This window comes from Diabrotica virgifera, chromosome 2, assembly GCF_917563875.1.
Source record: "Diabrotica virgifera virgifera chromosome 2, PGI_DIABVI_V3a".
In the NCBI taxonomy this organism is placed as follows: Eukaryota; Metazoa; Arthropoda; class Insecta; order Coleoptera; family Chrysomelidae; genus Diabrotica; species Diabrotica virgifera.
The window spans coordinates 179,151,316-179,175,971 of record NC_065444.1 but is presented as its reverse complement, the minus strand read 5'-3'; the positions used below and the strand labels follow the sequence as shown (position 1 = coordinate 179,175,971).

General features: G+C 33.2%; 1 protein-coding gene across 4 annotated transcripts in view; it reads right to left on the bottom strand.

Annotated features, from left to right (window-relative positions):
- Positions 1–13,379: 13,379 nt before the first annotated feature.
- Positions 13,380–24,656, bottom strand: part of LOC114337262 (nose resistant to fluoxetine protein 6-like) — a 202,714-nt gene continuing 191,437 nt past the window's right edge. For all 4 annotated transcript variants that reach the window (XM_050642947.1, XM_050642951.1, XM_050642949.1 and 1 more), the window contains one exon: positions 13,380–13,685. In XM_050642947.1, coding sequence (XP_050498904.1) covers positions 13,542–13,685 — 144 coding nt within the window. In that variant the 3' untranslated portion in view covers positions 13,380–13,541. The remainder of the gene's footprint in view (positions 13,686–24,656) is intronic.

Genomic DNA, 24,656 nt, shown 5'->3' with positions numbered 1-24,656 from the left:
ATTAAGGTATAGGGAATGCTTAATAAATAAAAAAGTACTATAAAATATCATTTCATTACAATACTAAAATACAGGGTGTTCCATTTAATAAAACTCAGATAATACTCATTCCGAATTTCGACCAACCCTGTATACTAAAATTAAACATTTCGTTATATTAATAATTTTTAATAATAATAGACTATATCAAAAATCACTTGAACATAAATGGAGTTTTTGATATCAAGCCAGTACCATTCTACAGGGTGTGAAGTTTGCTACAAAATTTATAAAAAACCGTAATTATCTTTTAAACTACCCTGTATAACATTACAAAATCTTATATTTTAAGATAGAAGACATCGAGCAGAATCCAAAAATGTAAAAATATACAGGGTTTCCCATTTGAAAAAACGGAGTTACAATCAACTTCCTGTATAACCGGAAGTAGCAAAGAGACCAAAACATTTTCATTAAATAGTTCATACCTCAAAACCCCTGTATTCCAATTTTCATGATTCTCTTACCTTTAGTTCTCAGGATATTTCTAATAGGCCCTTTATCTACCTCATCCTGTATATTATACTATAGTGACGTCATTCATCTGGGCGTGATGACGTAATTGGTGATTTTTTTAAATAAGAGTAGGGGCCAATTGATAGCTTATTTGAAAGGTTACTTAATTCACTATTCAGTAATGATAAGAGTAACATAATTAATTGAACATAATGCCCAAAATATATTTTTTTAAATTAAATTAATTGAGACAAAAAGAAGAATATATGTAATTTATTTAATTCAAAATACATTTTACTGCTATTGGAAAGCAGGAAATAATGTTTATTTTACAAACATTGTTTTAAATATTGTTTTTTGCTTAAATTCAATGTAGGCCAATAAAGGATTTTACTTGACATAACTGAAAGGACAGGGTTTGACAGTTGAAATGTATAATATGAGATATTACAAAAATATTACCATCTTGGGATTCATCAATTATTTAGTGGAATAATTTTTAAATAAACAATCAAAACGTCACACTTAATTTTTTACTCATAACTTAAAAACTTGTTTATTTAGAGATTTGACGTGCACAGGTAACTTTTCAGAAAAAAAGATACATTGCATGAGATACGTCAAATGAAAATATATTAATAAACAAAAAAGTTATTACAAAATGGACGACAAAATCGCCGTTTTTGAATATTGTTAATAACAATTGTATTGTTTGTTAAAATTTGTTTAAATATACCTAATCTTGAAGGTAAAATTTGTTTATATAATTTTTTGAAAAACGAGCTAATTTCTGAGGCCGGTCCAGTTAATTTGGCTGAATGGATCTCAATAATCCGAGGCTTATTTCTTTCGTTAAGATGTATACTAATAGCATATGAAAAAAAAAATACATTTATGTACACAAAATAATTTGTCAAAAAAGCACTTTTTAGCTTATAAACAATTAAAAAACTCCGTATAGTAGAAATGGGATCAAATTAAATGACAATAAAAATAACGGAAAGTTGGTTAAAATACACAACCTCTAAAAAAAATTAAGGTCCTACGACCATTGGGGTCTGAGATGGTCCCTTTTTTTAAAAAATCACCGTTACGTTAATTAACAACATTAACAGCTGAAATTAACTAATCTTTTATAAGAAAAGTTAAAGTTTTTAGCAAGAAAAAATATTAAAAATTGTTTAAACGGGAGTGTTATAAACAAAGAGTACTTTGCGTTTAGAATAGAGAAAAAAATAGTGTGCGTAGCCGACTGAATGGTAAGGGCGGGTAACCGCGCAGTCTAAAAAGTCGACCCCTAGTCCAGGCTGTATCGTCGCCCCCGTTAGGATAATTATTCCGATTCGTTTTTGGCACAAACTTACTCAAAAAGAGGTCCTTATAACAGATGCACAGGGTGCCGGGAGATGCCGCGGACGGAAAATTGTTTAAACCATTTTTTTTAACAAATTCAAAAAATAATTTTTTGACTTCGTAAAATTTTTTTTAGACTCTTTCGGTCAATATTAGCAAAAAAGGTCTCATGTGATTTTTCTGTAAAATTGACTGTTGTCGGTTTATACGCTATTTAATATTTTAAAAACGCGAAAATTTCCATTTTCAAGGTTTAATAACTCGGAAGTGACCAAATCAAAGTTTAACGCTCCCCCCCCTTCAAGATCCTGAAGAAATGTTTGTCCTTATTTTATTACTAAGCTGTTAGTTTTATCAAATGTTGTTCCGAAGCTATTTCCCTTGTGGCATTTTTGCAATCAACTATTCTAAATGGGAAATAAGCCACAATTTAACTAAAAAAATGATTTTATTAACGTTTCGATGCCCAAATCGGATGTCGTTGTCATAGTACAAAATATTACTAAATTAAACAAAAACGTAACAACAGTTGTTGTTGCTTAGTAAAAAAATTTTCTAATAATTTATTTAATATTTTATTTACACGTAACTCATAAATATGGACAACATCATTTTAAAGTCTTCTACTTTAAAATGTATAATAGATGTCTGAATTGCCAATATAAATGAGTCAGATTAACTAAATTATTAGAAGAATTGTTTACTAAGCAACAACATTTTTGTTTATTTATGAGCGACCTAGAATTCCAAAACTGGATCCCAGAACACCAATTTGGATTCCGGCAAGCTCATTCTACAGTGCAACAATGCCATCGTATATAAAATGCAATTAATAGAGCTTTGGACAATAAAGAGTATTGCACAGCAACCTTTCTGGACATCAGCCAAGCATTTGATAAGGTATGGCACCCAGGATTACTTTATAAAATCAAAAAACCTCTACCCAACAAATAGTTTGACTTATTAAAATTTGAAACTAAAGTGGAGGATGAACTATCAAACCGTAACAAAATTCAAACAGGAGTCTTACAAGGTAGTATATTGGGTCCTCTTCTTTATGTACTGTACACATCCGATTTACCAACCTCTCCACAAACCACCATTGGAACTTTCGCTGATGACACGGCAATGTTTGCAACTGAAGAGGATCCAACAGCTGCAGTATTAAAACTTCAAGAACACCTAGACCAAATTGGACAGTGGTTAAAGAAATGGAAGATAAAAGCTAATGAAACTAAGTCAACACATATAACTTTCACACTAAGGAAAGACTAATGACCAAATATTAGCCTTAATCAAGTCAACATACCACAACAGAATATCGTCAAATATCTGGGGCTTCATCTTGATTTTAAATTAAACTGGAAACAACAAATTTTAAAGAAGAAGAAACAAATTGACTTGAGACTGAAAGAAATTAATTGGCTTATAGGTCGAAAATCTCGACTCTCAATTGAGAACAATCTGCTAATTTATAAAACAGTCATCAAACCTATATGGACGTACGGTATAGAACTATGGAGTTGTGCCAGCAAATCAAATATAAAAATTATCCAAAGAACTCAATCAAAAAGTCTACACACCATCGCAAATACCCCGTGGTACATTTCCAATCACACCCTTCATAGAGACTTAAACATCCCGTTAGTCAGCACAGTAATTCAAGAAAGAGCCAACAGACACCACGAGAAATTGTAAGGCCACCCCAACCAATTAATATTACCACTACTACAGCCACTAAACAACAGAATACTGCTAAGATTATGGCCCATAGATCTTCGCTGAAAATGGCATAACGCCATCTTAGTGTACAATACTATAGTTGATATAAGTTATTGTACTTGTTATCAAATTAACTCATAGAATATGTAATTCTGATTGTTAATAAATGATTACAAAAAAAGATAGTAATATTTTGTATTTTGACAACGACAATAAAATCATTTTTTTTAGTTAAATTGTGGCTTATTTCCCATTTAGAATAGTTGATTTTTATCAAAGTATAAAGTCCCCCCTCCCCCCTACAAGATCCCGAAGAAGAGAAAAATCGCAAGAGGCCTTTTTTGCTCAGAATGACCCAAACAATTTAAGAAAATAGTCCGGAGTTAAAACTGTGTTACTGTACCAATTTTACTACTGTACTATAGTAACATGTTGAAATAATAACATTCATCGTATTTTCATTGCAAAATTATCCACAAAAAAGAAGCTAATGGGATCTATAAACCTTTCTTGAACTGGTCTTTTTATTGTTATTTTTTAAATTAATTTATGTAAAATATAATTCTATTAAATAAATGTGTAACAAAATATTCATAAAATTCACATTTCTACCAAAACTATATAATTTTAAGCTTCAAATCAGGTACACCTTTAATGTCAAAAATGAGCTGCAACGGTCTAACGAATGGTAGCGCGCGAATTCAATCTCATTCGTCTACTCTCACAATTTTTTACTTTAGTCGGAACGCAAAATACTCTTTGTTTATAACACTCATGTTTAAACAATTTTTAATATTTTTTCTTGCTAAAAACTTTGTTAAAAACTTAAACTTTTCTTATAAAAGATTAGTTAATTTCAGCTCTTAATGTTGTTAATTAACGTAATGGTGATTTAAAAAGTTTAACAGATCTGGACCATTTTTTGCACATCATTCCACTACCATAATACCCTCAAGTTCTGGGACATTGAAACAAATTTTAATAAACAATAAAATTGTTATTAACAATGTTCAAAAACAGCGATTTTGTCGTCAGTTTTGCAATAACTTTTTTGTTTATTAACCGATTTTCATTTAGCCTATCTCATTCGATGTATTTTTTTTTCTCAAAAATTGCCTGTGGACGTCAAACTTCTAAATAAACAAGTTTTTAAGTTATGAGCAAAAAACTAAGTTTGAGGTTTTGATTGTTTATTTAAAAATTGTTCCACTAAATAATTGATGAATCACAAGATTGTAGTCTTTTTGTAATATATTATACTACATATTTCAACTATCAAAACCTGTCCTTTCAGTTATGTCGAAAAAAGGCTTATTTTTAACTAAGTTGATTGATCTAATGTTAAAGCTGCCACTCACCCGCTTCTTAGCTAATATTTAATTTAAACGAAAAGCAATGTTTATTTTTTAAATACACATTTTTTTCTGTTTTCTGATAGCAGTAAAATATATTTTGGATTAAACAAATTACATACATCCTTCTTTTTGTATCAATTGAAAAAATTTTGTTGGACACCCTGTATAAATAATTATGTTAATGTTTATATTATTGAATAGAGAATTGAACATTGAACAACATTTTCAAAATCGTCCATCAAATAATGAATTTATTCCAACCTTTACGTGCTCACAGTATATGCACTGCAATTAAATTAGACGCTTAACACTGGTCAGGACCTCTGGTCAGAGCAAATGAAAATTAGCCTGCTATACCTATTCTATTGGCGGAACCCGAGAAAACCAGGAAAACCAGACAAATAAATAGACCAATTTTGGGATGGGCGGAGGATATGGGTTAGGAGGCCAGGATAATCGGTGTGGCAAACTGGCACGAAGAGGCAAAGAATAGGACTAAATGAGAGAAATAATTCTAGGTAGGTCGAGGCTCATTTATTATGACCTTAGCACGTCATTACAAACGGGCGCAGCATCTTGCCGCAGTTGCACAAATGCTTAAAATAATTATTATACTGTTTATATTATAAAAGAAGAATACCTCCAATCCTATGCAGTACGCTCCAGTGGCGCACCTAGAATATTGCTCGGGGGGGGGGGGTTTGGCTGGGTCACAGGCATTTTTTTGTATTTTTTGTGAAAGACAAGTTACGTTTTCTTACTATTCTTTATATATTTTTTATATGGCATGGGAGAGGTTTTAACCCCCACAACCCCCTTGGGTGAGCCGCTGGGTACGCTTGTCAAGCTAGTCTGCCGTTATCTGTTGTCTAATTATAGCATTTTGTTTGAGAACTTTGCGTTTTTTGAAGAACACTTGTGTTGTCAAAGCGATGTTATGACGTAGTGAGTTAAGTGAAAAATTTCCTAAATAGCGTGTTCCTATGTAATAGTATGTATTTAAAAAAATTATTTTCACTAGTTATACAGGGTGTTTCATTGGGAAACGGAAATACTTGAATGATAAATAGAGGTCACTAAGGCGGTTTTAGATATACATACATACTACATTTATTGCCTCGCCAAATTTTATATCCGAGTTACAGGGTGTTTTATCGATTTTGCCCATTTATTTCTCTTATCATAACTTTTTATCCATCTTGTATATTTTTTTGATATTTGGTAGACATATTTCACATTTACAACCAAAATCACCCAACTACTAATCTCAAGAAAAATATAGGTCCGGTTTAAAGACAAATTATAAATTAATTGAGTGACCTTGAGACAACACCCTGTATGTTAAAATTTTCAAAATCCGATGGCACATTTGAAAAAAAAAACACAAAAAACTAAGTTTAATGGTTCGCTTAAATTTTTTGCCCCAACAATTTAATGACTTTAATTTTAAAATGACATTGAAATTTTTAAAAACTCTGAAATTAAAAGACAGGTATTTTTAACTTTGAATAATAAATTGTTAAAGGTAATGAACAAATACTCAGTTTAACAATAATCCATACTTATTTACTATATGGGGATGACTCATTTAGTAATCACATGAAAAATCCAGGTATGGATTAACATAAAAAATATAAAGTAATTGTGACCCTGAAACAACACCCTGTATACTTAAATTTTCAAAATCCGTTTGCACATTTGAAAAGAGCAGACAAAACTGAGTATAGTTGGCTTGAGTTTTTTGCGCCGAAAATTTAATGACTTAATTTTGAAATTACGAAAGAAGTGTGATATCCTGTCACAAAAGGAAAAAATAGAACAATATCAATTCTAATTAGGAATACTAAATTCCTAAATACTAATTTACATATTTTAATCATATTTGGTTAAGTTCAAGCAGCTTATTAATTAAAGCTGCAAAATTCCAACGAAAACTCGTTGGAATTTTGCCACGTTGAATAGACGGGAAGTGAGGTGCAAATTATGGACCTCCCCTAGTCTTCTTTAATTCAACATTCGTATGGTTTGCAAGCAATACTAACCGCGAAGACGTAACCAGAAACTTCGTCTCACTAAAAGTTTTAATTTTTTCGGAAATAAAACTTTGAATTGTTCTAGGCAGATATCGCTACGGCACCCATATCCTGTTATTTTGTCTTGATTCGATACTAGTATGCTCGGTTTGATGAAACTAGTTACATTAGGTTGTTTATAGCGCTCTCTAAACGAACAGAGATATATTGCGTCTCTTGTTTTAGTTTCACGGCTAAATCCTTTTGAATTAATAATAATTTTACATCTTCAATATTTGATAATTTTATACAATCTTCGAAATTCTCACAATTCGGCAATGCTATGAGAAGAACAGGGATGCATGTTGTCGCCAATTCTTTTTAATCCCTACTCGGAAAAGAGCATGAAAAAAGCTCTTGAGGGTGAAAGAGCTGGACCAAAGGTAAATGGAGTTCCCATTAATAACATTAGATATGTGGATGACACTGTCATCTTAGTTGAAAATATTGGGTATCTTCAGAGGCTGGCGACCAGAATAGTTTGGACAAGAATACGGGCTAACAATGAATGCCAAGAAGACAAAGTTTATGAGAATCTCGAAAACTTTATCGAAAGAAATAACGAAAATATCTTCATAAACGGATCCAATATCAAACGAGTCGACCAATATGCATATCTTGGAACAACGATCAACTCCACAGGAGATTACTTACAGGAAATCAAAATCAGAATAGAAAAGGCTGGAGCAAATTGTAACAAAATGAGAAAAGTGTTCTGCACAAGAGATTTGAAGTTAGAGCTAAGAGTTAGGTTGGCTAGGTGCTATGTTTTCTTGACTTTGTTTTATGGAATGGAAGCTTGGACCTTTAATGCTGCATCAATGAAAAAACTAGGATCATTCGAGCTGGGGTGTACAGAAGCATTCTGAAAATATCGTGGACAGAACACGTCACAAACAAAGAGGTTCGGAGGAAGATGAATAAAGAAATGGAAATCTTAAATACCATCAAAACAAGAAAATTGGAATATCTCGGATATATTACACATAGAGAGAGATACAGCTTGCTTACTTCAATTGATTTTGCAGGGAAAGATTCAAGAAAAGAGAAGCATAGGGAGACGCAGAATATCGTGGCTGCGCAACCTGAGAGAATAGTACGGATGTACATCAAATGAAATTTTCAGAGCAGCCGTCTCTAAAATCTGAATAGATATGATGATTGCCGACCTCCGTCGCGGCGATGGCACTTAAAGAAGAAGATGCGAAAATATTAATATTGGATCTATTATGCTTATTGTATGGCGAACAAAGGATTTACGAGGAGAAGGCCAATATGCCGATTCATCATCATTTATTCTTTGGTTGTCCACTGCTGAACATACATCTCCCTCATATTTTCCATCTATTTCGATCTTGTACCTCTTGCATCCAATTCCTATTACGACGTTTTTGATCATCAGTCCAACGTGTTGGTGGTCGACCTCTGCTTCGGTAGGCATCATCTCTTGGTCTCCATTTCAGTATCCGTTTTGTCCATCTATTATCTGTTATTCGAACCACGTGACCTGTTCAGTTCCATTTCAGTATTTCTACTCTCTCTACTGCATCAGCCAAGCCTATTCTTTGTCGTAGCTGGCGGTGTGGGATCTCGTCTAGTAGGGAAACGCCCAACATAGCAGTGGCGGCTCGTGGCTTTAGGGACAGGGTCGGCAAGGTTTTGTCTCCAAAGGCTTCAATTTCATAGAAGATCTTTGGTTTTTTTTTTTTTTTTTTTTTTTGTTTTTGTTTTTTTTATAAATTTAGAAACTATACCTGTTTATAAATTAACTCTAGTCTATGTTGTTTCGAAGTAGCAAAATGGGTTATAACGTAATTGTAAAATTTATTATTGTTTTGGAGGGATTTTAAAAGTTTTTTTCTATCGACATTTGAGACATGTTTGACATTCTCTCCTGTTTCATGGTGTTTCGACAATACGTTTTGACTCTTTTGAGACAAGAGAAATCCCGTTCATTTGAGACAGAATTTGCCCACATTTGAGCACAATAATTTTTTAATTTCGGGAGCAGTTTGTTGTACCTAATGAATTGCAGTATATAAAATTATACATAGTCTGTAACTTATCCCACCTTCCGAAAATATTTGGATCAGAATATAAAACTGTTAATCCATTTTCTTATTTTATTTGATTAAAAAATGATGGATAATTTTTAATGAACTTGTCTAATAGATATTTTGAAAATTCTTTGGCGTAACTTTTAAATTTTGAATAATCGAAGAGGTCAATGACTTATAACAGTGAGTAAATAATAGTTTTGCTTGGTGCAATTGTTTTAACTTTTGTCCGGAGACCATACAATTCACTGGACATCAAGACAGCCCCGTCATAAATTTGCCATACCAATTTATTTTTTATATCAAAAAATTTTAATCTGTCGTTTAAATTAAAACACCAAAAATATATTCTGTCTTATGGCTTCTACTCACGTCTGAAAACCTAACAACCTCTCATAAATATTAGACGTAACGCGTATCGAAGAACAATTATTGATACTTGTGAATAACATGTTATCTCTATCAGAAGTTTCGTCTACTTCTACCGAAAAGGATCAAAATGTAACTACCAATTGATTCTTTCATTCTGTGCTGTTTTAGGTACGCCGCTATATTCTTCGAGTCAGAAAATAAATTAAAAAATTCCAGATCGTATTTGTTAAACAATTTTATTTGTTCTCTATAATTAACTTGATTTAACGAATGCTCCGATACATCCTGTCCCCTAAATGGTAATTCCTAACAACTTAAAAGAATTACAATATCAATAATAATTAAACGACGTAAAACTACTTACCCGTTTCATAATTTTATCCTGAGCGCGCTAGCAAGGCAATACGTGGCTACGTACGTGCCTGTCTGCCGTTTGCAGATCACCGCTCGGCAGAGGTACCCGCTGCCGTACTTACCATTCAAATAAATACGGGGAATGTATAATTGGTTGCCTATCGGCTAATATTCCCCAGCTTCTTATTATAAGCAAATCGTCGATCTGGGGACGGCATGCCGTGCCGGGCTTTATAATAAGAATTCACACAATCGCAAACGGGTGCGGGTGGATGGCTATAGGATCATTAATTTGAAAAGTATCTTACGCACAGCGCACAGGGATCACTTAACTAACGTATCGGGATCGAATTCTTTTAAAAACAATGAATAAAATTTAGTCTGTATTATCTCACAGATATATTTTTTATTTCACAGAAACGAATATCATCAACTCCGATTAAATTAAATATTTCAAAAATCTATAATGTGTCCATAAATGTGTGGGTCGGCACTGCCGACCCTGCCGACCCTGTTGACCCTGACGAGCCGCCACTGCAACATAGCACGCTCCATCGCCCTTTGAGACACACGGATTTTTTCACTGTTCTCCTTGCCATGGTCAACGTTTCCGCACCGTAAGTCAACACTGGCAAAACACACTGATTAAAGCATTAAAGGTTTTTCTTTTAAGGCATATTGGTGTATCAGGCGATTTGAAAATATGGTTCAGCTTGCCGAAGACTGCCCAAGTCAGTCTTATCTTATCTTTACGAATCTCATGACCTAGGTATTTAAAGCCCATTACCTGGTCTATGGGTCTTGTTCCTACACATACATCTTCGCTGACTATAAGATTTTTCATCATCTAGTTTTTTAGATATATTTATTTTCAATCTGCCTTTTAGCGAGGAAAGGTAGAGCTGATTTAAAAGTTCTTTGGCCTCATCTATCTTATCAGCTATTAGTACAATAGCATCTGCAAACCTTATAGGCTATTGATTATGTACTATAGAAAGGAACTACAACGTTAACGGGGATTTATTATTTCATATGGTCAATGAATCTCTATATCTGCAAAAACCGCGGAGTGGTGCGTTTTTAAAGGTGCATTTAAAGGGGTGCGTTTTTGAGAAATATGTGAATTAGTCCCTGGGCACAGGTTACATTAGGGTGAGTTTTATGCACTTTTGGTACAAACACGTCTACATAAAAATTGTTCCTGGTTAAATTTCCTATTTAAATATAACTTTTTAAAGTCAAAGATACTTTTTTTTACAAACATATATTCAAAGAAAAAGCACAAAGAAACCCAAAAGAAAGAAATTTTGTTTTTTGTCCCATAACTTTTGTCTCCAAGGGGATATAGGTATATACATTGCTTCACAGAAAAAAACTTAAATATTTTGTCTTTAAAATGGTGTTTGGTAGAGGTCATTAGGATTTACAGTTTTCGAAATTTGATTTTTCAAAGTTCGCCACTCACAGCAATTTTGGGCAATTTTCCTTGTTATTTCGCAAATATTGTTCTGTAACTTTTTTTATACGTAACTTTAGGCATATGCAATGGTACATGTAACAGGAATAGAAATCAATTGCCTTTAAAATGTTGTACTGTATAATGTTGTACGACTTCTTTTAAAGAGGTCATCCTTTTCAAGACTTTATACTTTTAACGAGTTTTTTATATTTTTTACGATTATTTTTTAAATTTCCCATTATAACTTTTTTTTTCTACATTTAGGTATATATTATATAATAAAAAGAAAGCTTATTCTGTATACTTTAAAATGGTGTATTGTAAAAAATTCTAGGATTATTTTTGAACAAGATATGCTTTTTCAAAATGTAATAAGTACTTGCAACGATTTTTGATTTTAGAATTATTTTTTAAATTCCCATTATAACTTTTTTATGTGATTGTGTGTTATGATTGAATCTTATTTTTTATAGGTAATACTTTGGATCCATTTGACTCGGCCAGGCAAACTTCAAAATATGGATTAATTCCCAATATTTACTGTCAAAGCTCCTACACCACAAGCTTTGCTTGAAAAAATAGCATGTAAATGTACCAAAGGATGTACAAAAAAACTGCGGTTTTGAACAGAAAGTAAGAACAGAAAGTAAGCCCTCTTTATTGAGCAATATATAGTATATTCATGTACAAAAAAAAGTTAAAATGAGAAATTTTGAAAATAATCGTAAAAAATATAAAAAATAATTTTTATATTAGGTATTATATAAAATAATATATAATATATAATATAATATTATATAATGTACAATATATAATATATAATATATAATATATAATATATAATATATAATATATAATATATAATATATAATATATAATATATAATATATAATATATAATATATAATATATAATATATAATATATAATATATAATATATGATATATAATATATTATATAATAATATTATTTTATTTTTATATTATATTATAAAAAATCGTTAAAAGTATAAAACCTTGAAAAACCATAACCTCTTTTTAAAAGTCGTACAACGTTATACAGTAGACCATTTTAAAGGTAATTAATTTCTATTCCTATTACGTGTACCATTGTATATACCTAAAGTTACGTAGAAAAACGTTACGTAGAAAAACTTTACAGAACAATATTTGCGAAATATCAAGGAAAATTGCCCAAAATTGCTGTGAGTGGCGAAATTTGAAAAATCATATTTCGAAAACTGTAAATCCTAATTACCTCTACTAAACAACATTTTAAAGAAGAAATATGTAGGTTTTTTTTCTGTAAAGCAATGTCTATACCTATATCCTCGTGGACAAAAGTTATGGGATAGAAAACAAAATTTCTTTCTTTTGGGTTTCTTTGTGCTTTTTCTTTTGAATATATTTTTGTAAAAAAAAGTATCATTGACTTTAAAAAGTGATATTTAGATAGGAAATTTAACCAGAAACAATTTTTATGTAGATATGTTTGTACCAAAAGTGCATAGAACTCAGCCTAATGTAACCTGTGCCCAGGGACTAATGCACCCATTTCTCAAAAACGCACCCCTTTAAATGGTAGCACTCCGCGGTTTTTTCATATATAGATGTCCATTGACCATATGTAATAATAAAACCCCGTTAACGTTGTATCCTTTTAGCTATCTTATTTTGAATATAATCAATAGCCTATTAGATGGCTAAGTTGTTCTTCGTTTACGTTTATGCCCTTGTCGGTCAGTTTTGCCCTTTTACATAATATGGTGTATGTATGATAATTTCTGCGTTATGCCATTGAGGTGATGTTATTGCTTCCTGCAGACATCTAGTAAATAGTTTGGCAAGAACCTGCCATAATTTTTTTTCAGCCACTTTCGAGGCATCTGCCATTATTTCATCGCCTCCGGGGGACTTATATTCCGATTATTCTAACAAAATTATCTTTAGAAATAAGGCTTAATTTCTTATTTATAGCACCGAAAATCAACGAAATTGTTTAATTTGTGGTTCAATGATTGCACTAACAATAATTGGGAAGGAAGTTCCAACTTTGTTATTGTTGATTATCGCTGATTTTTTGAGTACATTTATATATACTCCATCATAAAATCATTAATTCCTAACAAGAAAATAACAATAATAATATCTATTTTTTATTACAAAAATCGTTTTACCACAAATTTCTAATACCATTTAAGTTTGAGAATCTGTACTTAGAGTAAAATTATAAAAAAAGTGACCTTAAACCCTTTTACTTCTAACCCCCTCAATTATAACCAGAAATATATTAGAATTATTATATTATTCTTTCTTCTCTTCGACACCTTTTGAATGTTTTGGCAATATTATATACTTCGTCACGGCTGCGATTGGCATTTCGAAAAATAATGTCAGCAATAGCGCTACCAGAAAAGAAGCTGCAAAGTCTGCCAGCAGATGATAAATCTATAAAATAAAAAATAACACTTTAATATAACGATCTCTGATTTTTTTCTGTTGTTGGTTTCAAATGCAGTATATTATATTAAAAAAAATTATTTCCACACCAACAGATATTTAAATTACCACACCAACCACAACGCAAACGTCAAGAAAGAAATAATCAAATCCCCATATTATGATAGTTGGAAAAACGCACAAATTAAAAACTACGATGTTTTGGCGGAATATAGAAATCCTGAAGATAGCTTGTACAATCCAGCAGAATCTAATCTGGTATGGTATAGCACTCACGTCCGTGAATCGCAATACTGAAAGTCACTACATACGCTGCACAATCCTTCAAATCCAAAGCAAGATCATGAAACCTAGTCAGTTGAGTGATTAAAGTCAGCGAGTTGACTTGAGGCGTCTAGATTTGCTAAAGCACCGAGATGACTTTTAATTTGAGTTAAAAAAATCCCTAAGAGTATGTGCATTTGGTTTCCTAACGAAAGGAGCACTAAGGCCCGGTTTCATAATCAGTTAAAGTGGACTTTAAGTTTTAAGTTGGTACCCTTGTCAATGCAATTCATATGGGTAAATGTCAACGTTAAAGTGAACTTTAGTTAATGTTCACATTAAGTTGATTATGAAACCGGGCGTTAATAAGCTATTCAAATGGCTATTTACTATTAAGTATTTATTTTCGAATCTATCGCATAAGTTTTTATTGTGATTTCAAAATTGGAGTCGATTATTTCAAGATTGTCAATTATTTTTAACGGTTCATTCTTTAGCACTGATTTGAGATAAATAAATTTTTGAGCGTTAGATAGTTGTTTATCATCTGTTATTAATTTTGTGAAAACCTCAAAGAAACTGGTCCATTCGGATATTTCACCGGAGAGAAACGGGTTTCTTAGTTCCGGAAGCTTTACATTTTGACTTGTGCTGACAGACGGTGTTACATTAGTTACAATGGGGGGAGTCTGCAACGGTTTCGCAGATAATTGTGTGATTCTCTCGTGCAAATATGAATCCAAATTATAATCCTGCTCTTCAACTACGTCCCTAGGACCTCGTCCTACAAAAGGACTCTCGTCCTTTTGTAGGACGAGACATTCGCGATAAGTTTCGTTTAATACGTTTTTTCGTGCAATGTATTGACCACACTCTAAGACTGCACTTTTATTTTTTGAGACAAATATTTGAATTCTAGTAATGGAAGCTTTCGTGTGCCCCCTCAATTTTATAATTTTTTCAACAACAGTCATTTCAACATCAGTAATTTTGAAAAGGTGCGAGAAATAATACAAGTTTTTAAATACAACGAGAGATAGTTTGTACCATAAATCTAAATCTACTTAAAGAGGGATAAACAATTATAAAAAAAACATGCAATAACGATACTAAAATAATTCATCAAAAGTATAACAATAAGTGGCCAAACCGCATAAAATCACTACCGCATTTTTAAATCAACACGACGCGAAACTGAAAAACCAGTCTCTTTCACCTGTAATAAAAACTTCTAGCAACGATTTCAACTTTTGAAAGGCGAGGGGAAAACTGGTTGACTGGTAGAGGTATCGAAAAACATCTTCCATGAACAATAAAAACTACTGCTTCTGTCTACGTCCGGGACGGTAACTTCGATTTGGTGTGTGAGAAATTCGAATATATTTTTCTTTGTGCAGAAATGAGAGAAAAACAAAGCTGTTCTTTACGAGTAGCGTGAAGATCTTGACGTTACTATGTGGAAACGCATTTGCTTAAGCGAAAAATGATCGCCGTCGTGCTTTTTGAAATGACTCTCGAACTTCCGGCTTTTACAGGAAAACTACTACTTCCGGGGTGAATAGGGTCAATATACGGCTCGACAGGAACAATGGACGGAATTGGGGGTTGATTATTCCCTCTACTTCGTACAAGCCACCTGTTACGGCGGCTTCCTTCGATGTGGATCGGGTAAATAATTAAAACTCTTGCAGGGAGTAAGCTAAATAAATGAATTTACCTTTATTCTGGAGAATCATTTCACAAACAAACTAAACATCACTACTTTACTAAAACTTTTACAAAGAGATTTCGAATTTAGCGATCTAATATTACACTGAGTCGATGCATGTTGACTGTTTGAGTGGCGGCACACGAATCTCGCCAAAAACAGGCGCGAAAGAAGCACACACCCTACATTTTACACAAGAAACTGGTTTTCAGACCCAACGCATTTTCACCTATGCAGAAAATACCTGCCCTGAACCTAGCCAAACTATTTTGCTTGTAGGAAAGGAAAAAGCGAGCGTCAGTTGCACCATAATTTACAAGTTGCAATCGCAACAATACATAAAGAACAGAGACTTCGAGAAGTCCCAGTTATGCAAACATGCCTTGGGAAAAGGAGCACAGAGTACAATGGAAAGGTGCATCAATAATCATGAAAAAAACAGACATGAAAACAAGAAAAGTCAAAGAAACAGCTTTCATACCCTTCTACTCTTCTTCTTCTTCTTCGTCTTCTTCTTCTTCTTCTTCTACTTCTTCTTCTTCTTCTTCTCCTTTTTCTTCTTCTTCTTCTTCTTCTTCTGCTTCTTCTTCTTCTTGCTCTTGTTCTTCTTGTTCTTATTCTTCTTCTTTTTCTTCTTCTTCCTTCTTGTATGTAGGCTTTAAAGCCTGTTTCTTCTTCAATATTAGCCTCCTAAATTGTTTTAAGTTATCGCACCATCTTTTTCTTGATCTGCCAATACTTCTTCGCCCATTTGGTGACTTATCTCGTATTATTCGTACTATCCTATCCTCTACCATTCTAATAATGTGTTAGTTCCACTCCTGTTTCCGTTTTGCCACCCATCCATTTATATCTTCTATATCGCATGATCTTCTTATGTTTTCGCTTCTCTCCCTATCCAACAGACTTTTCCATGATATTCGTCGGAGTATTTTCATATCTGTTGTTTCTAGTAGTCGTCTCGTTTTAGATGTGTCAGGTCTTGTCTCCGCCGTGTATGTCCAATAGGTCTAATTGCTACTTTATAGATTTTTGCTTTTGTGCCTTGTCTTAGGTGTTTGTTCTTCCATATTGTGTCATTAAGAGATCCCGCCGCTTTACTTGCTTTTAAGCTTTGTTGTCGTACTTCCTCTTCAACATCATCTAGCTGGTTATATCTATTCCCAGATATCTAAACCTTGATTCCTGCTTTATTATTTTCCCATCAATTTCGATTTTACGTCGTAGTGAGTACTGAGATGTTGTCATACATTTGGTTTTTTCTGCTGATTTTATCATATTGTATTTCTTGGCTGTTGTATTGAAGATGTGTATTAATCTTTGGAGATCGTCTTCTGTCTCGGCGATTAATGCGGCGTCGTCTGCACAACATAATATTTGGACTTATTTGTTCCCCATTCTGCACCCCATTAACCACTCCTTAAGCAGTGGGCTTATTAACGAGTCGCCTTGTCTCACTCCACTTTGTACTGGAATAAACTGCGTTAGTTTTCCATTTATCTTTGCCTGTATTCGATTATGAAAGTAGATGTTTTCGATGGTTTTTATAATATTGATTTGTATGTTTCTTCTATACAGTAAGTGTAAGACGTCTTCGACTTGGATGCGATCGAAAGCCTTTGTCAGGTCTATGAAACATAGATATGCTAGTTTATTGTACTCACTGCCCTTTTTTGTGATTTGTCTCAGTACAAATACGTCGTCTACGCATGATCTTCCGGATCTGAATCCTTGTTGTTCATCTGATTAAAGTTGTTAGTTTATTGATTTTGTTGGTTAGGAATTTTGTGGTTCGCTTAAATGCGGTGTTCAGTAGATTTATACCTCTATAATTTTTGGGCTCTTCTTTGCTGCTTTCTTGAACATTGGTATGATTATGCTGTTTTTCAATGCGTCTGGTAACTTGCAGTGCAATATTAGTTTTTGTATAAGTTTTGTCATCTCTAGTTATACTTTCCCCCTCCGTATTTTAGAAGCTCGTTGGTTATTCCGTCTGGTCCTGGCGACTTTCTATTTTTGAGTGAATTTATGGCTATCTCTACTTCCTGAAAACTGATTTCTATTTCGTGTCTTATTTCAGGTAGGTTATGGTTTTGATTATTTTGCTTTCCTTTAAACAGTTCCGTCAAGTATCTTTTCCATTCGTTTGCTGGTATATTATTGTATTTTTTCAATTCTGCCATTTCTTTTCGTTGGTTTCTTATGAATCTCCATATTTGTTTTTGTGTTTCGTAGAAGTCGCTTTCCGTCCTTTTGGTAAACTGTTTTCAGTGTTAATTTTTTTTTCTTCTTACCAATTTGTTTGTTTCATTTCGTATTCTTCTATAGGTGCCTCTGGATTCTTTAGTGTTTGATGTTTTGTACTTCATGTAGGCCTCTCTCTTCTCTTTACATTTCTCTTTTATTTCTTTTTTGAACCATGGTGTTTGTTTTTTGTTTAGTATGACTTTGCGGTTTCCTAGAGCTTCTGTTGCTGCCTCTTCAATGTTGTTTTTAATTTTCTTCCAGCTCGCGTTTATATCTTCGATGCCGTCTATTTGTTTCAGCTGTATCTTCTGTGCTAGCCTCCTTTGGTACATTCCTCTTGTAGAATCGTTCCACAGTGATTCTACATTGAATTTTGCCTCGGCGATTTCCTATAGAAAATGTTTTGGTGTTAGTTTCATTCTTATTTTTGCTAGGACTAGTTTGTGTGCACTCCCTGCGTCTGCTGAGTTTAAAGTTCGATTATCTAGAATCTGCTTTGGGTGGATTTTTCTATTATGACTATAAAGTCAATCATAGATTTGTTTCCCCTGGAGTTTTTAAACGTATATTTATACTGAAGATGGTCGAGAAATTTATTATTGATTCTCAGTTCATGAGTTTTCTATTTGCGTTGACATGGTTTTCATTGAATCTTTGTTTTACTCCTGGAGCTATTTCATTTCCGATTCGTGCATTAAAATCACCCATAGTAATTCCATATGTCTTCTTCATGAAATATGTCATCCAGGATGGTTTACAACTCTTCGTAGCATGCCTCTCATTCCTTCTTAGGTTTGCAGTCCTCGGGGCTATAGATAGATATGACATTTAATTTTTGGTAGTCCATTGTGATGTTCATATGTATTATTCTTTCGGGGATGTAACGCCGGTTACTTTTGTTCTCTTTAAATGTTTTATGGACAAGTATACCTACGCCTGCTCGTGCTCGTTCTTCTTTCGTCACTCCACTATTTGCTAAAATATATTGGTTATAGTCTCTTTGGCCTTTACCTTTCTTCTTGGTTTCTTGAATTGCACAAATGTCTATGTTTTGTTTATCAGTTCTTCTATTATCTCTTGGTCTTTCTTGTCGAGCGAAGTGATGTTCCATGTTGCTAGTCTGATTGTGGGCTTCTTTTTCCTTCTCGTTTTCCTTTTCTTTGCGTGGTTCGTCATCTTAGGTTCCGTCGGGTTCCGAAGCTTTATATCGGTTCTTTGAGCCTTGTTTTCTTTTACAATGGGTAGGATGCTAACCTGGCCCATCAATGCTCCTCTTTTATCCAGGCTTGGGACCGGCAGTGAGTGTGAACGCGGGTGAGCTACTCAATCCACTCAGTCTTCGCGCTTATAACCCCTAGGCAGATTTATTCTTTTTCCTACTTTATAAATAGGCTCAGTGCCTATTTTACTTCAGTTTTTAGCTTCAATTGACATTGTCTGACCATCTTTTCCTTGGTTGTCCCAATGAACTTCCATTTGGCGATTTGTCTGTTGCTACTCGTACTATTCTATTTTCTATCATTCCTTCTATGTGTTGATTCCATCCTAATTTTCGTCTTTCTGTCCACATGTTTATTTCTTCTATACCACATCCTTTTCGTATTTCCTCACTTCTTACTATGTCTCTTACGAGTTCGGTTTGTTATTTTTCGTAAGACTTTTATTTCTGCTGTTTCCAGCAGTCTTTGTGTTTTCTCCGCGTCTGCTCTTGTTTTCGCTGTGTACGTCATTATCGGTCTTATCCTCCTCAACGAAGAAAAATGTGTAGAAAACCCATAAGCTGGCATGGTTTACCAGCAGGTTTTGGTTACCAACACTAAAAGCAGAAGTCAATAACAAGAACATACCAACAGTAGTAGAATGAAGAATAGACCATCGGAAATCTGATACCCAAAACATATGCCGGCCATGAACACGGCCATGAACAAAAATTAAATTTTTAATTTAAATAAATAAAAATTCGACTGCATTCGAATGCATTTTACTTAATTTTAAATTTACTTTGTTCAACAATAACATCAGTGGCGTGCTGGAACTTTTCAAGCGGCCCGGTGATTTTATAGAAAAGCGGCCTCCCATCCTTATTTTACCTTCTATTATCAGAATTTTTGTTTCTTATTTATAAAACAAAAATACTTCTTCTTCTTATATTTGTATAAATATGACTGTCTGTTTTTTAAATGTGTCTCTAGTAAGTTGTCGTTCCATCGTTTTCATGGTCTTCCCACTGATCGTCTTGCTATTGGGGAACTGTCTCTCGCTATCCTTATTACACTATTTGTTGTCATTTGGCGTATGAGGTCATTCCATTCTATTCTTCTGTTTCTTATTCAGTTATTAATATTGTCCACCTTGAATCTCCATTGTACATCTGTACTTCTAGCTCTGTGTCCCATAGAGTCTTACCATCGATGTTTCGAAGGGTTTTCATCTCCGCTGTTTCGAGCAATTTTTTGTCCTCTCCGTGTCGGGTCGTGTTTCTGCATTGGTCTGATGACTATTTTGTAAATTCTGCCTTTCATTTCTTTTCCAATATTTTTATTCACTTGATCTTCCACTTCTGTTTCGAGCCTTCCGTAGCTAGATGATGTGATGCCTAGATATTAAAACTCCATCACTTGTTCTATTAGCCCTCCAGCTCCAATTTACATGTTATTGGATTTGCTGTTATAACCATGAATTTTGTCCTTTTGGGGGAAATTAACATGTTAAATATTCTGGCGGTTATGTTAAATTGGTGCAGCATACGTTGTTAGAAATGTTTGATCCTGCGAAGAGTTGAGTACGAAAGCAATAAAGTTGGTGTGATGTGAAAATCAATAAAGCTAAGACAAAAATAATGATGTTCGACAGATTCGACACTATTCAACTAATTAACATGTTACAGGAATACCAGATAGTAAACAACTTTGTCTATCTCGGGTCTAGTATAACTGACGATGGTAACTGTGAAGTAGGAGTTCGTAGACGTATTGGTATTGCAAAAAATGCGATGAATCGCCTAACTAAAGTTTGGAAAAACAGATTTATTTCTCAAAATATCAAGATGAGACTGGTGAATGCCGTTGTATTCTCAATATTTCAATACGGCGCAGATACTTGGACTCTTTGAGTGCAAGTGTGGTGCTTTTGGACCGCATTTTGCGCATTTTCTGCGCATACCTTGGACAGCTCATAGGATAAACGTTTCCATTCTAAACCAACTCCAAATTAAAAAAAGGCTCTCCACAATATATCTGCAACGAATTCTGCAATTCTTCGGTCACGTGTTTCGCATAGGTGACGATAGTTTGGAGATATTAATTGTTTCTGGAAACGTTCCGGGGAGAAGATCAAGAGGACGATCACCAACTAGATGGTCCGATCAAATTAAGAATTCAGCTGGAAAGTCATTCTGCGAAGCTCTTAGAGCAGCTAAATATAGAGAGCAATGGAATAAAATTGTTAGGAATATTGGTGGAAATCACGATCCTAAGTAATGGGGAAACGACAAGCGAGATAAATACGTTGTAAATCATCTTCACTTTGAGACATTAGTATTGCATCGTCTGGATTCCATTTATAGAAAATATTATAAAATCTATTTTAAATCTATTTTATATCTATCCAGAATTTTAAATTCATGGTCTTTTTAACTTTTATATTATTTGATATGAATTTTAGGACCCTAAAAATTAATAACTAACTATAATTAATTAATAATAATTAAAAAATGACGTTTTTTATATACTTATTAAAAAAATGTTTCTGCCCGGGCAGATAGAGATTATTAGAAATAAATTCTGTTGTAATTTTTCTTTTAAGTTCATCGTTTTTGAGTTAAAAATAATTTCAAACTAAAAGAAAAACAAAAAATGGCGATTTTCAAGGCTCAAAATCACAAGTAAAAAATATTGTTTGTGTAATCATCAAGCCCCTAATTTTTAGCTCAAACCTTCTTCTATAATAGTATAGTATAGTTGATGCAAAAGATGGCATAACCCAGACATCCAAAGTGAAAGTTATCCTTCAACACCAAATTGTTCTATATGGTCCACACAATGTCCAGAAAAAAGTCACAACATTTTAAGCGTCGGGTTTGGGGGAAGAGGGGGAGAAATCGGTAAATTCGTAGTTTTTTAAGATTTTCGCCAATATTTCTAAAACTATGCGGTTCAGCATGAACAACCCTTTATACAAAATTGTTCTACATTAAATTTGAAATAAAAAAGGCCCTATGCATAATCTTTCTAAAATCAATGGTTCAAAAGTTACGGAGGTAGTATAGTATAACTGGTCCAAAAAAAGGCCTAACCCAAACGTCAAAAGTAAAAGTTTTCCTGCAACACCAAAATGTTCTATATGGTCCACATATTGTTCAGTAAAAAGTTACGCCATTTTGAGCGTCCGGTTTGGGAGGGAGATGGGAGAGAAGCCGGTAAATTAGTAGTTTTTTTACGATTTTCGTCAATATTTCTAAAACTATGCTTTAGCGTAAAAAATGTTATATACAAAAATGTTCCACATAAAATTTAAAACAAAAAATGTTCGATACATAATTGTTATAAAATCAACGGTTCCAGAGTTACGGAGGGTGAAAAGTCGAGGTTTTCGATATTTTTTATATTTTTTGGGCAATATTTATAATATAACTATACCAAAAACCCAGACATCCAAAGTGAAAGTTATCCTCCAACACCAAATTGTTCTATATGGTCCACATAATGTTCAGAAAAAAGTCACACCATTTTGAGCGTCGGGTATGGGGGGAGAGGGGGGAGAAATCGGTAGATATAAAAAGTATCGAAAACCTCCACTTTTCACCCTCCGTAACTTTGGAACCGTTGATTCTATAACAATTATGTATCAAGGCTTTTTTTGTTTTAAATTTTTTGTAGAACATTTTTCTATAAAACATTCCTTACGCTAAAGTATAGTTTTAGAAACATTGACGGAAAACTTAAAAAAAAACTACTAATTTACCGACTTCTCCCCCATCTCCCCCCAAACCGGACGCTCAAAATGGTGTATTTTTTTACTGAACAATATGTGGACCATATATAACAATTTGGTGTACAAGGAAAACTTTTACTTTGGATGTCTGAGTTAGGCCTTTTTTTGGACCAATTATACTATACTACCTCCGTAACTTTGGAACCGTTCATTTTAGAAGAGTTATGCATAGGGCCTTTTTTATTTAAAATTTAATGTAGAACAATTTTGTGTAGAAGGTTGTTCATGCTAAACCGCTTAGTTTTAGAAATATTGACGAAAAACCTGAAAAACTACGAATTTGCAGATTTCTCCCCCCTCTCCCCCCCAAACCCGACGCTCAAAATGGTGTGACTTTTTTCTGAACATTATGTGGACAATATAGAACAATTTGGTGTTGGAGTATAACTTTCACTTTGGATGTCTGGGTTTGGGTCTAACTATATCATACTATAAGGTCCCTATACACATTTTTGCTGTGTTTTGCTCTACAATATATTTGTTAATGAGGAAGGCTTTTATGGGAAAACGGGCGATCAGACTGTAATAACAACTAAAAACAATATTTTAAAATAAAATAAGCCCACAATACAAGATACTTACAAGTCCTTACAAGAACTGATAAAATAAGGTTAGAACTTGAATTTAGGTATTTCGTAATTTCAAAAATTTTACTTTTTACTTATTTTTTGAGCCTTGAAAATCGTCAGCATTCGTTCTTTTATTGTTCGAACGAAATATTAACTCGAATTCCATAAACTTAAGATACGTTTGTTGTTCCAAGTATTCCAAAAAGCCTAAAATAATATCTGCCCAGGCCGATTTTTTTTAATTTATAAAAGAAGTAATTTTTTTATTAATTAATTCTAGTTAGGAAAAAATTACATAGGGCACCCCTTGTTTTTTTATAATTTTTAATATTAAAATACATATCAAATAATGTCATCCGTTCAACAGATCGTTGCCATTGCGGTACAGATCGACCTGATCGTATTTAAAGCGGCGTTTAGACATAGCGATAAACCAAGCAATTCACCGATATCAATCGAGTTGTTGTAATTTATCGTTGTGTGTAAACGGTGCATCTCAGAGATATATCAAAGTTGGAGTTGGATAGAAGTTGGTATCGGATTGCATCAATTTATTGTAACGATCGAGTTGTTTCAATTTATCGTCGTGTCTAAACGGTACAGCGATTTATCGGAGTAGGAGTTGGATTGCATCAATTTAGGAGAATTTTAGCGAATTAGAATTTATTTACATATCCAATTAAATGGATACCATTTATTTGATAATGCTTATAATCTGATACTATGTGGTTTTGCCCATTAATCAACAATAATATAATATTTTATCAACTATAAGAATTATATGTACAGGGTGATTTATTTGTGGGGTAAAGATCCGTTGGGGGGCTCAGTAGATCCGTTGTAGTAATAGATAGCAATAAAAGTTAATAACAAGAATTGTAGCCAACTTTGAGATTCACATTTCAAAATGAATTAGAATGTTACAGGGTGTTTTATAACATAGTGGCAGATCAAATTTATGTTTGTTTTTAATGGAATAAAATATATTTTATTTTATACTTGAAATCATGTTAACTTCTCCATTACAAAAATATAAAGGTTTGCTATGTTATACAACGGTTATAAATACATGGTACTTACAAAACTATAACCAATTTTATACGAAAATCGTAACACGTAACCTAAAGTTCAACTCACTGTATAAATAAAAATAAGCACAAAAGCAATGGATTATTGATG